Source organism: Dipteris shenzhenensis, chromosome 29 (genome assembly GCF_047967505.1).
Source record: "Dipteris shenzhenensis isolate YYH24624 ecotype China chromosome 29, Dip_SZ_1.0, whole genome shotgun sequence".
Lineage (NCBI taxonomy): Eukaryota > Viridiplantae > Streptophyta > Polypodiopsida > Gleicheniales > Dipteridaceae > Dipteris > Dipteris shenzhenensis.
Window position 1 is genome coordinate 46,052,384 of NC_141624.1, and position 13,902 is coordinate 46,066,285.

General features: G+C 47.5%; 1 protein-coding gene across 1 annotated transcript in view; it reads right to left on the minus strand.

Moving 5' to 3' along the window:
* Nucleotides 1–503: 503 nt before the first annotated feature.
* LOC147882922 (prohibitin-1, mitochondrial-like) overlaps nt 504–13,902 on the minus strand; it is a 41,631-nt gene continuing 28,232 nt past the window's right edge. Inside the window, exons 3-5 of the mRNA XM_087400550.1 lie at nt 1,445–1,615; nt 1,047–1,259; nt 504–877 (exon numbers count right to left, since the gene is read on the minus strand). Of these exons, the coding sequence (XP_087256676.1) occupies nt 674–877; nt 1,047–1,259; nt 1,445–1,615 (588 nt within the window). The 3' untranslated portion in view covers nt 504–673. The remainder of the gene's footprint in view (nt 878–1,046; nt 1,260–1,444; nt 1,616–13,902) is intronic.

A 13,902-nucleotide genomic window follows, 5' to 3' on the forward strand; every position in this document is an offset into this window, starting at 1 on the left:
AATGGTACCCAAAAGGATGGAAATCCCTTGCATGAAGATTTCCCTGCTCATTGCCTCAGTTGCCTAACACTCTATTATTAAACTCCAGCACTATCAGTGCAGCCTTAATAAACTATTAAAGCACTTAATTAACCATTAAATCAGGCAAAACAGCTTTCTTTTTCCCAAGCCTACGACTTCTTCCTTTGCCTGAGTCCTTTCCTCCTATTCTCAAGGAAAATGACTACCGAATAGCTAACACCGAGTCTCCTTGGTTCTAAAACATTCAGTTAAATATAGCAGAGCACACAGTTAAGAAAACATAACGAAGGATATCCATGAAGGCTGAAGTATACTTTTGCGAGTATAATTGCGGTGCATCAGGAAATGGACTTAATTAATTGACCAACGCCTGTGACTTCAATCTTTTGACTCATTCCTTGTATCATTTGATATGTAGATCACTGCCCGTTCCATGAAATTGACATGTAGCTGTTCCTAGTTGACCTGAAATCGATGGGGCAGCCAAAAAATGTAGGCTTCACATGCAGTTACAATAGCTTCATTTATAAAAATATTCCAAGCTTCTTAACGAGTCACAACCCCTTCCAAAACTAGGCAGAAATTTTGCAAATAGAGGGGACTACAGTTCCGCAAAAGGCACCTCTGCCCTTCTCAACCAAGCTATTCTATGTCATTTGCGAGAGGGAACTCCTCCATCTCCAATGTTCAATTCATGGAGGTTAAGCAACAGACCATCCGAGCTCAAAAGCACTTTATTTCCCGAGTTAGCAATGGTATTGGCTATCTCCCTGCCGGCTTCAATTTTTCTGAGGGTGATAAAAGCTGGATTATTGGATATAGCTTCTCCGATGAGTTCAGCACTCTTTGCCTCTCCCTATTCACATGAAAACAAAGCATTCATTTCTTCAACCTTCCAAGCCACACAGTAATCAAAACGCTAGCTTAGAAAAAAAAAGACCCCCATATGCACATCTCATGAACTAGGACAAGATACTCTCTCTCTTGGGGAAAAAAAAAAAGGGACAAGATACTCTAGCACTCACCTGAGCACGGACAACGGCACTTCTCTTATCCTGTTCAGCTTTGTCGACTATAAACTTTGCTCTCTCTGCTTCTTGAGCAGCCACCTGCTTTGCCTCAATAGCAGCTGTGAATTCTTTCCCAAATGTAAGATTTATGATTGAAACATCATCCAGAGCTATGTTGAAGTTTGCTGCCCGCTCTGTTAAAATCTTCCTTATTTCTCTACTGACAGCCTGCACAAAACCTTAGATATGCAAATGAACACTGTTCATAATAGCTAGTCCAGTTCTTGTTGTGTATAACATAGCCTGGCATGTACCATGACAGCATATAGTACCAAATAATATGCCAACTTTTAAAAAAAATGGCATGATTCAATCCATATATTTAAGCCATGATAAAACTCTAAACTTTCTACCTCACGCTGAGTGATCAACTGGCTTGCATTGTATTGGGCTACTACTGCTTTCAAAGTTTCATGAATTATGGATGGCAAAACTCTTTCACTGTAGTTTGAGCCTAAATTCCTGTAAATCGTTGGTAGTGTATCAGCCACAGGTCTTGTCAGAACTCGTAGACCAATTTTCACCTGAACAGGACACCCAAGAAAAAAGTATGAATGTTAGCATTCTCAACTCCCCCCCCCCCCCCCGCCTCCCGCCCCCAAAGAAAAGAAAAAGGTTAGCTTTATGCTAGGCTTACATGCAACAAGCATTTTACTACTATATCAACCGCACCATTGTTTTCCTTATGACCACATGACAGCCTATATCCTTTCACATCATCCCCATCCATCAAAGCTACTTCTTCCATGTAAAGCCAGGTAATATGATATATCAATATCGACTCTTAAAATATCAAGTACCAGAGAAGGATGCAGTTTACATAGAATATAGAATAGACAAACTAAAGTAAATCACCACAGCCACGGGTGACATGAGACACATGCATCGGCACACATCTCCCCCCTTCTGCATAATGATGACCAGAATAGAGAATAGCTCAATATCTCAATACAACATTCAAGGTAGGGACTAGTATCTTTAAATTGTAGAAAAACTTAACTGACATAGAAATAACGATTGTTGCCCAAATGAGTGCCCCTAAAGTGTCCCAACAAAGAGCTTCAAACACCATAATGTAAATATGTGGGGCAAGAAAATCCGAATTGCGTGGTGCCTATCCATGTTGCCCAAAAAGAAACCCTGCAGATTCCTTTGTTGAGAGCCTCTAGCTCAGTTTATCCCTGCAAACTGTTGTCATGGATCTGGTGCTTCACAGGTGCTTTGTAATCTGTACATAGGATAGTGATTTGGGTGGACCCCTTTGAAGGTTCTAATTGTAGAAATGGAAAAGAGTTGCAATTCTACAATTTACTTGTAGGCGAGCAGCAGTGCAAGTTTGATACTGATTGTGATGGGTTCGCAACTACTAGCAATCACAGGACTCAATGCAGGAGGTGAATGTGTGAACCAGGCAGCAGGCAGCAGGTAGCGATTAGGTTTATAGAGGTGCCATGTGGCACTGCTGTTGGAGATATAGGGTCAATACCCCACCTGTGAGCCCTGAAATGAGGAGAGATCAAGGGGTCCACACATCTGCACAGCGTAGAAGGGGGATGGACCAAGGCTGCAATGTGGGCAGCAAGATGGCTGCCACATAAACAGCAGACAGATCCTGTTTCGGGTTTATTTGAGGCAGCCCAAAGGGCCATCAAAATCTGTCTTCATGGGCTGGCTGCACAGCTGGAAAGAGCCTAGCCACTAGCCCAAGCAGAGTGCACAGAACTTGCTACAGTGCGTAGCAAGGAAAGCACCCAAAAAAGGGCTGTGACAGTACCTCGTCGGCAGCGACAGTAGGTGTAGCAAGTCTGTACATCAGGTACAGCAAAAGGCGGGCTGTACAACAGGTACAGCAGCAGATACAGGTCCAGGGCAGCAGGCCAATTCCCAGAAAAGGAGCCTGCAGGGGGCCACTTATAGGTGTAGACTCATCAGCAAAAGACCAGTCTGTGGACAGCCAAAAACCAGGGGGGATGCACCTGGGCAGGTTGGCTGATCTGGTCAAGAACTGGTGGGCCAGATCAGGGAGATCGTCTGATCCAGAGGGCATTCAGCCCTATAAATAGGGCATTGCAGGGGTCCAGTTATTCTTGTAGTCCCACCTGCAGGCCACATATTTGGGTGAGGAGCAGAGGGAGAATCAGGGATCTAATCAACACTACTTGCGGGGCAGCCAGTCAGCTATCTGCAACACACTAGGTACAGATCTACACACTGTTGGAGAGCATAAAGTGGTGCAGCAAAGGGAGCTTTATCTGTAGTATAATCAGCGCATATCAAAGGGAGCAAGGCACGAGCAGCTACTGAAGCCTATACAGAGGCACATGGCAAAAGAGGAGTTTCCTTCACAGGGTGCAGAAAACAGAGCCTTGTTTTACCTCAGGGATTGTTTCTAGATGTGTTGGTACATATGTTGGCAAGTATATTCCTACATATCTATTCTGTCTTGGCTCTCCATCTGAGTTCTCTTTCAGATCTGAGTTGCCCATTTTAAATTTAAGTAAGCACATGTATTTGAGTTGTGTTACACGTAAGTATCTTGTGATCTCGGGGTGAGTCTTCGCTGCCTATGAGTGCTGGCCTTAAGCAACCAGCCTCCCTCAACCAGAATCTCTCTCATAAGTACACATATACGCTCAGCATCACGCAGTCTCCAACTCTCGTAGGCCACAACCATAGTTCCAACAAGTTTCAGAAATGGGCAAACGGAGCACAGTGGGAAACAATATTTTGGAATTTTGGCCATCGGAAGAAACGGTGGAAACGGTGTCATACATATATGATTAATGAAGACATTACAAAATCTAGGGCCTAGGCTGAAGCCTCAAAAAGTCACATGACAAAATCCTGGAGTTATATAAGTACTACAATCAATGATGTAGTCAATACAAAACATGATCCATATCGGATCCAAAAATATGATAAAATCCGAGAGGTAAGTGCAGTAGGATGCTCTGAAAAACACTCCTCAAGATCATCGGCATCCATGGAGTCATCTGTCTTCTCCAACTCCTGAGTATCAGCCTCAGATGAAGATAGGAGAGGATCCTACTCCTATGGCTCTACTGAAGTGATAGTGACTGATCCCCCCCTCGATCTCTGGCTCTGAGAGTGAATGGAAGAGCGATGGGTGCGGGTCAATGCTGTCAACTCTTCATAAAGCAAGGTGTACACATCACGCTCATTCTATTGGATCTCTTGGATAAACTTCAACTTCTCGATGTCAATCTTATCCACATTCACCTAAGAAGGCTCCAGGTGCTTGGCATTCTTATCAAGGAGGTGGAGATTGCAATGACAATATAACAACCGCTCTAGCTCAAAGGTACTCAAACAATTTTTCTCTTCTTTGTATGGAGGAGTGCTCAAGTGCTTCAATTCCGATTCCAGCTAAGCTTGAATTCCTTTTTATGCAACCAACTGAATTATCATAAACAAGCCATACCCAGGTACTCTAGAATAATGTGGGTTGCTTTTTGCACTCCTTGGGAGCTGCCATGTGCCCTCCCTAAAGCAGATGTACTAGAGGGTTTCTTGTTGTCCCATAGACCTTTTGGTCTCCAGTGGACATTAATAGACTTTCTTTCTTTCTTTCTTTCTTTCTCTCATCCCACGATAGCCACTCATCTGAGTACACAACGCGTACCAACTCCCTGTGAGCTTGCAGAAGTCTCTCAAGCAATATATGCAAATCTAGTGGATGCAGGCTGCAGTACCTTAATACTACTGTAGGCCCGAAGTATGTTCAAAAATTTTGGCCTCTTCTTCACAAACTTTACCATGCTTCGTGCAATGCGAAAGATGGAATCAACCCATTGTAACTTACCTATGTTCTCAATCAATAAGTCGAGCCCATGTGATGCACAAGGGGTCCACACAATGGCTGCAAACTCATCCTCTAGCATAGAGCCCATGGACTTACAATTGCTCCCATTATCTGTCACTACTTGCACAATATTCTGCCCTATTTGCATGTGACCCTAAATAAATACACCTGCAATTGTGAAACTTGGGAGCGAGGTATCAATGGCTTTCAAAAAGTGCCTTTGCAGCAAGATGCTAAAACATTGTACACATTTTGCCTACGTAGATCTAACCATCCATCACACAATATAGTGGAACCATGCTTCTTCCATGTTTCCTTCAAGGGCTCTAGCTCACTTCTATGCATGCTCTTTTCACTTGAGCTCTTGTACCCGCAAAGCCTCAGATGAAGGACCTTCCCACTCACATCCAATGCAGTTGATGGCCCTTATGTTCTTCCTCTATTGATTTCTATTGACTACATGAAAGGGAATGGCACACTGTATGAACAACCAGGTGAGCTCTCTAGTTGCCTCTGCCATTGCCTGCTTTTGAAAGCTTGGATGTAGGCCTTTCGTACACATTTCTAGGCGATGGAAGAGTGTCTTGTGATACATCCGCTAGCAAAGGATTCTTCTTTGCAAGCATAGCCAACATAGAGGGGGGGGAGAAATGGTGACTCTCTGACTTTGCATCTCTACCCCTCTTTGTTGCCACTGCTTGACTTGAACAAGATTCCTCCTCATCCAATGGCTCCATAGAATCTTGCTCTTTGGGAACAGCCAAACACTTTCGCCTCCACCCTCCAAGGCTATCCTTAACATCTTGAGGAACATGGGGGCATGGCCCTACATATTTGTTAAACACATGGGCAAGATGGTCCTTCACAGGGGTGATACTCCCCGTTTAGTCCATCCCCCATAATATGCATTTCCATTTTTTACAACCACCAAACCCTTCAAAGCTCCCCAATTTCTCTACATATCGCCAAATGGATCCAGAGCCATGTGACCTATGAGTGAACTTAAGGATAGACAGCGTATTCTAGAGCTATTCTAGAAATTGAAACTTGGAGAGGCTACAAGCAAGCTAGATTGGAGAGGCTACAAGCAGGCTGGATGCTGAAGCAAAGGAGAGAAGAAGCAACTGATGAGCAGTCAGCAGAGGAGGAAGAAGGCTGGAGCAAAGGATAGCATGCTCAAGCAAACGAGGGGAAGAACGTTGAAGCAAAGGAGAGCAGAGGAAGAGGAAGGCTAAAGTAAGGTATGGGAGAGAAGCAAGGGATGAGCAAGCTGAAGGCTAAAGTAGGATGAGAGGAGGAAGAAGGCTGAAGCAAAGGAACAAGACTGAGGGCTAAGGGTTGAGGGCAAGGGCAGGCTGAAGGCTGAGAGCTAGAGAGCAACGGCAAACGCGCCAAGCAAAAGGAGCAAAAAACAATGCATCGCGATGCAAAAAAATGCCACACAAAATTTGGGGCAAAAATAGAGCTCCCCAAAACACCGTTAAATGGTGCCGAAAATGGTGTGCTGTTTTGGGGGCCCTGAAACGCCTTTTGAGGCACTATGACCACAGCACAACCATCCTAGTGAAGAACAGCTCCCACACACTCTCCACATGCATGACAATCCACATCAAAAGATTTGTGTAAGTCTGGAACAACAAGCACTGGCTCAATTGTTAACTTTTCTTTGAAAGTGTTGATAGTTGTCCTTTGCCGCTCTCCCCATCTGAAAACTTCAACCTTTTTTGTCAAATCATGTAACAGGGCTGCAATATCAGCAAAGTGTCTAATAAATCATCTATGGTAGCTGGAATGCTCTCTCTCTCTCTCTCTCTCTCTCTCTCTCTCTCTCTCTCTAGCTGGTCATCATTTATGAATCAGATGCCTCTGCTCAGCCATACATCAGCACTCCCATCCCTCTTCTCTTATCGCAGGAATATTGCCAGATTCCACACACGGTCACATACCTTGGCCATAATGAAAGGAGCTTGGCTGAATTTGCCACGACATGCCAGAGTTCGCAGATTTAGTGATTCACAGACAGTCGAGATAGAGGCACATGTAGCCCTACAATGCCCCAAATATGCACATATCAAGGATGATTACCAGCAGATACTCGTAGACACCACACAGCTCTCATCATTTCTCTCCACTGCCTCTCCGGCAGTGTTGGGGTCTTTTGTCACTCGTCTTTTTTCGTACCGTCAAGAAGTTGAAAACTCTACTAAGGATTAGGTCCCATGGGTAATTTTTGGCCCCCCGAGGACTATAATAAATTCTACTTCTACTTCTCTCTCTCTCTCTCTCTCTCTCTCTCTCTCTCTCTCTCTCTCCCCCCCCCCTCCGACTTGTACTCTTGCGCCTCCCGCATCTGCTCCTCTGCTCTTCCCACTTGTCGCTCTAGTTGCCCACCTCGGCTCTTCCCACCTCCCTCCTCCTGCTCCGCCCGCCTCTGTTCTGCGCCTACCTCTGCTCCGCCCCGCTGCCCGTTGCAGCTCCTTGACCCTTGCTTTTCCTCTACCGCGTCCGCTTAGCCCCACCTACCCTCGCCTAGCTCTACCAGCCCTCCACCTACCCCCACCTAGCCTCACCAACTAGGAACCCCTAGTTGGGCTGCACCACCAACTCAACTAGGGGGTTACGATAGGCACCTACTGCCACGGCAGCCACTTTTAGTTCATCTACCACTACTCCTACAGTGTCTGCTGTAGACCCTCCCACACCGAAACCGATTCGTTGGGATCACAGAGATGCAAAGGCACATGCAGTAATTGCTATGAATAGCAAGAGGGAGGTTATACCTCACATTCAGTCTTGCAAGACAGACAAGGATACATGGGACACTTTGTCCAGTCTCTAGCAAATTCGCAATGAGGCCTGGGTTGCCTATTTACGCAAGCAGCTGGATAATGTTAAGATGAACGAAGGGGATACCTATCTCACCAAGATTAAGGATTTTAGAGAGCAGCTCATCAATGTTAATGAGATTGTCCGTCCACGACACTTGATGGACTCACTGACTCTACCAGGGATTTGCTACGACCTTGAGGCTTGTGGCCATGAGTAACCCCAAACACTATAGCTTCAATCAACTTGTTGCCCTACTAATGCAAGAGGAGCAGAGTCTTCAAAACATAGCTGCTTCTATTCATGCATATCAGACCTTTGCCACCAATCACCGTGGCAAAGGCAAAGGGGGGAAAATCTACAGCAAGCCCAAAACTTCATCTGGCACCTCATCATCTTCTTCTCTTGCTGATGGGAAGAAGAAGAACCTCTCTAATTATTGCAAGAGGCTCGGCCATGGCATCTCTGACTGTCGCAAGCTAATTGCTTCGAAGAAAGAAAAAACAGCAACAAGGGTCTTGCAGTCGCAAATGCTCCTACTACCCATAATCATCCTTATATAACAGTAAACTTAGCTCAAAATGAGTAGGAATTTGTTGTGACCTGCCACTACAATTCGGAGATGCATGCGTCAGCTTAATCAAGTCAGCCTGGTGTGTTGGTTGCAGGGCTTCTTAGCACATTACCTTTTGCAAATCTCTACTTCAGTCCTTGAGTAATGCTCCACACGAGGCATTGTCACTTGTGCCTTTTGCACCTTGTCTGACAGGACAGGAGTAGAAGCCCAAGGGACAGACAGGGATCTCTTAACATTGCCAAATGGGCATGAGTGTAAGGAGCAGCTCCAAACAAAATATGACCAACTTGACAATGCTTGTCACATGCATTTGGGAAAGAAGCAAAAGATAAAGGAATAGGAAATGGATGCGCCAAGCCATAATCAAGATCCAAAAAGAAGATACGGGCTGCTCAATATCCCAGAGAATGCAAATTTGGATGTCCCTACTCAGGACTAAAAAAACCCCGCTTCGGAAGTTGGAGCACCCTCCCCAAAATGCACGGGAGAAGAGGTACTGGTAACGCTTTCAGGGTGACCCAAACAAAACAATAATGTAGGAGATTCTGCACCGGGTCAAATAGGGAATCCCAAGGCATAAAATATGCAAAATAGCCAACGCCATGGATTCCTGCCAAGCTAACCAACGGATATACGGTATCCACATTGATACAACAAGCATAAAAAAACCCTTGCTGAGGAAAATAAAGGATTCCGTCTTATTTGTTCCAATGGCTGCTGACGACCATTCTCGTAACATAGAGGCCATCATAATTCGCCCCAAAAAGTAAAGACAGACACCTCACACAGACGACAAAGGAGGTCCAGCCGCTGAGACGTTGAAGGAAAGCTGCCGAAATCAAATTTTTGTAAGTTATCAAGCTGAACGGAAACATTAAACTGCTGCCCTCTTCTTTAGAAAGTAGTAGTTTAGGCTGGAACCTGAACTCAGCATGAGGCTCACCGGAGCGTTCAAGGCAAGCGAAGGAAGATGTACAAATGTTGGAAAGGTCACCTCCCCATCTGTAAGCCCCCAAATGAGGAGAGCATGGGGGGTGGGGGGGTGAACCTAGGGTTTGAGAGAATGCCACATGGGCAGCATCCTGGCTGCCATGTGGGTGCTAGTCAGACAACAAAGAGTGAATTACCTAGAGAGATCAGCATGGCTGCGTAAGAAGACACCTTTGTGAAAGGGAGATGCCGGGGACAGGATGTCTGGCATCTGCCCTGGCAGAAAGGATCTGATAAGGAGCATGATTGCGTGGTGATCCAAAAGAAGAGGCGCTTGCAATAGGTGTCCACAGCAGCAAGGCCAGCACATGGCGCATTAATGGCGGAGGGAATCAGCAGGAGTGTCTGCCATAGAACTGGCTGGTTAGGGCTGGTTGGAGCCAGCCAACCAGGCCAGATATTGGGCAGAACTAGGGGCTGGACCCAGCCTTTAAGTCTGGGCCAAAGGCCCTTGAAAAGAGGGCCCAAAGGGGCATTTATAGGCAGACCAGGTCAGGGCCTGGTCAGCGTGTTTGGGTCGGCCATAGGCAGCCTGACTGGTCGGTTTTTTGCCAGCCCCTTAGGGCCTATAAAAGCAGAGGCTCTTGGCCTCATTCTACATCCAACTATCCAGTAAGTTCAGGAGCAGACAGGAGCAGCCAGAAGCCACTCCCTTGGGCCTCACTGGGGGAAGGAGAGTGGAGGGTGAGCTGCAGATTGAGTTCCCTAGCGGCTGGACCTTGGTTGTCTTCTAGGGCAGCAAGGTGTTGTGATCATCATATCATCTGGAGCAGCAAAGCCTCAGCAAACTGGAGCAGCAGATCAGTACCTATAGGGCCTACATCCAGGAGGTGTATAGGAGGCTGAAGAGCTGCAGACAAGCTGAGTTAGGGCTGCACACCTAGGCTGACATCCGTCGACAGGATGTCTTGCATCTGCCCTGGCAGAAAAAATATGATGAGGAGCATGATTGCGTGGTGATCCAGAAGAAGAGGCGCTTGCAATAGGTGTCCGCAGAAGCAAGACCAGCACATGGTGCATTAATGGCAGGGGGAATCAGCAGGATGTCTGCCATAGAACTGGCTGGTTAGGGCTGGTTGGAGCCAGCCAACCAGGCCAGATATTAGGCCGAACTAGGGGCTGGACCCAGCCTTTAAGTGTGGGCCAAAGGCCCTAGAAAAGAGGGCCCCAAAGGGGCATTTATAGGCAGACCAGGTCAGCGCCTGGTCGGCCTGTTTGGGTCGGCCATAGGCAGCCTGACTGGTCGGTTTTTTCCCAGCCCCTTAGGGCCTATAAAAGCAGAGGCTCTTGGCCTCATTCTACATCCAACTATCCAGCAAGTTCAGCAGCAGACAGGAGCAGCCAGAAGCCACTCCCTTGGGCCTCACACTGGGGGAAAAGGAGAGTGGAAGGTGAGCTGCAGACTGAGTTCCCTAGAGGCTGGACCTTGGCTGTCTTCTAGGGCAGCAAGGTGTTGTGATCATCATATCATCTGGACCAGCAAAGCCTCAGCAGACTGGAGCAGCAGATCAGTACCTATAGGGCCTACATCCAGGAGGTGTATAGGAGGCTGAAGAGCTGCAGACGAGCTGGGTTAGGGCTGCACACCTAGGCTGACATCCAGGGCAGCAAGGTGTAGAGATCAAGTCTGGACAAAAAGTCTACAGACGCTCAACAAGGAGCACACGGGCTCGAGTCTAGAGATAGCCAGCAGATAGGAGAAGTACCTTGTGATAAGATCAGAGGACCACACCATTGGTGGGACTCAAGATCTATCTCTTTTGTATTGTGTCCATAGTTTTGCACGGAAATATATTATTTTGGTGGTTTCTCTATCTGGCTGGTTCATTGTCTATTGATGAGTCTACACATCTATTTTATGCACATAAGTTAAGAAGTTTGTGATTCCACATCCCACACCACACTGTGTGAGCTCCTGGGCATTACTATCAGCCTTCCGCTGTGCGTACCCTCTGTTGGGTAATTTTTAACATGGTATCAGAGCCCAAGTAGGAGGCTCACAGGTGTGGGAGCCTGAAGGCAGGGACCTTGCTGAAGGACGACCCCGATTCAGAAGCTCTTGGGAATCGACTTCCACGACTCGAGGATTCTGCCCTTGCGAGAAGAAGGGTGACTCAGGTTCAGTCAGGTGCGTTTAAAGTTCACGGTCCAGGTTATCTGGAGACGTACTTTTGTTGCAGACCTTGCCAAAGGAAGGACGGGTTGAAACAGACCCTCAGTGCATAGTGCCGGGAAGACTCCAGGTTGTTCACTCATTATGAGGGGGACAACTGGAAGATCGTGATGACTGATGGTGGTGCCAGGAGGTGCTACCAGAGATGGACCTGTGTACCGGGATGGTGTGTGGAAGCGGAACCAGACCTTGTGGAGCACGAGCCACTTGATGAAAAGCCAGGAAAAGATTTTGACATTGAAAAATTCCAGAGGACTACGACCAGGGAGTTACTGGAGCATCGTCATCGACGTGTTGGCATTGGGCCGAGAGGTGTCGTTAAGAGGGGGTGTTGGAAAGGTCACCTCCCCATCTGTAAGCCCCCAAATGAGGAGAGCATGCGAGGGGGTGAACCTAGGGTTTGAGGGAGTGCCACATGGGCAGCATCCTGGCTGCCATGTGGGTCCTAGTCAGACAACAAAGAGTGAATTACCTGGAGAGATGAGCATGGCTGCGTCAGAAGACACCTTTGTGAAAGGGAGATGGCGGGGACAGGATGTCTTGCATCTGCCCTGGCAGAAAAAATATGATGAGGAGCATGATTGCGTGGTGATCCAGAAGAAGAGGCGCTTGCAATAGGTGTCCACAGAAGCAAGACCAGCACAGGGCGCATTAATGGCGGGGGGAATCAGCAGGAGTGTCTGCCATAGAACTGGCTGGTTAGGGCTGGTTGGAGCCAGCCAACCAGGCCAGATATTGGGCAGAACTAGGGGCTGGACGCCTTTGAGTGTGGGCCAAAGGCCCTAGAAAAGAGGGCCCCAAAGCGGCATTTATAGGCAGACCAGGTTAGGGCCTGGTCGGCCTGTTTGGGTCGGCCATAGGCAGCCTGACTGGTCGGTTTTTTGCCAGCCCCTTAGGGCCTATAAAAGCAGAGGCTCTTGGCCTCATTCTGCATCCAACTATCCAGCAAGTTCAGGAGCAGATAGGAGCAGCCAGAAGCCACTCCCTTGGGCCTTACACTGGGGGTGAAGGAGAGTGGAAGGTGAGCTGCAGACTGAGTTCCCTAGAGGCTGGACCTTGGTTGTCTTCTAGGGCAGCAAGGTGTTGTGATCATCATATCATCTGGACCAGCAGAGCCTCAGCATACTGGGCCTACATCCAGGAGGTGTATAGGAGGCTGAAGAGCTGCAGACAAGCTGAGTTAGGGCTGCAAACCTAGGCTGACATCCAGGGCAGCAAGGTGTAGAGATCAAGTCTAGACAGAAAGTGTACAGACGCTCGACAAGGAGCACACGGGCTCGAGTCTAGAGATAGCCAGCAGATAGGATAAGTACCTTGTGGTAAGATCAGAGGACCACACCATTGGTGGGACTCAAGATCTATCTCTTTTGTATTGTGTCCATAGTTTTGCATGGAAATATATTATTTTGGTGGTTTCTCTATCTGGCTGGTTCATTGTCTATTGATGAGTCTGCACATCTATTTTATGCACATAAGTTAAGAAGTTTGTGATTCCACATCCCACACCACACTGTGTGAGCTCTTGGGCATTACTATCAGTCTTCCGCTGTGCGTACCCTCTGTTGGGTAATTTCTAACATGGTATCAGAGCCCAAGTAGGAGGCTTACAGGTGTGGGAGCCGGTCCAGGTTATCTGGAGATGTACTTTTGTTGTAGACCTTGCCAAAGGAAGGACGGGTTGAAACAGACCCTCAGAGCATGTATGGTGTCGGGAAGACTCCAGGTTGTTCACTCATTATGGGGGGTACAACTGGAAGATCGTGATGGCTGGATTGCTCGAGTTCGAAGGCAGTAACATGACTGAAGATGGTGGTGCCAGGAGGTGCTACCAGAGATGGAAGTGTGGACCGGGATGGTGTGCAGAAGTAAAACCAGACCTGGTGGAGCAGGAGCCACTGGATGAAAAGCCAGGAAAAGATTTTGACATTGAAAAATTCCAGAGGACTACGACCAAGGAGTTACTGGAGCATCGTCATCGACGTGTTGGCATTGGGCCAAGATGTGTCACTGAGAGGGGGTGTTGGAAAGGTCACCTCCCAATCTGTAACCCCCAAATGAGGAGAGCATGGGGGGGTGAACCTAGGGTTCAAGGGAGTGCCACATGGGCAGCATCCTGGCTGCTATGTGGGTGCTAGTCAGACAACAAAGAGTGAATTACCTCGAGAGATCAGCATGGCTGCATCAGAAGACACCTTTGTGAAAGGGAGATGGCGGGGACAGGATGTCTTGCATCTGCCCTGGCAGAAAAAATATGATGAGGAGCATGATTGCGTGGTGATCCAGAAGAAGAGGCGCTTGCAATAGGTATCGGCAGCAGCAAGACCAGCACATGGCGCATTAATGGCGGGGGGAATCAGCAGGAGTGTCTGCCATAGAACTGGCTGGTTAGGGCTGGTTGGAGCCAGCCAACCAGGCCAGATAT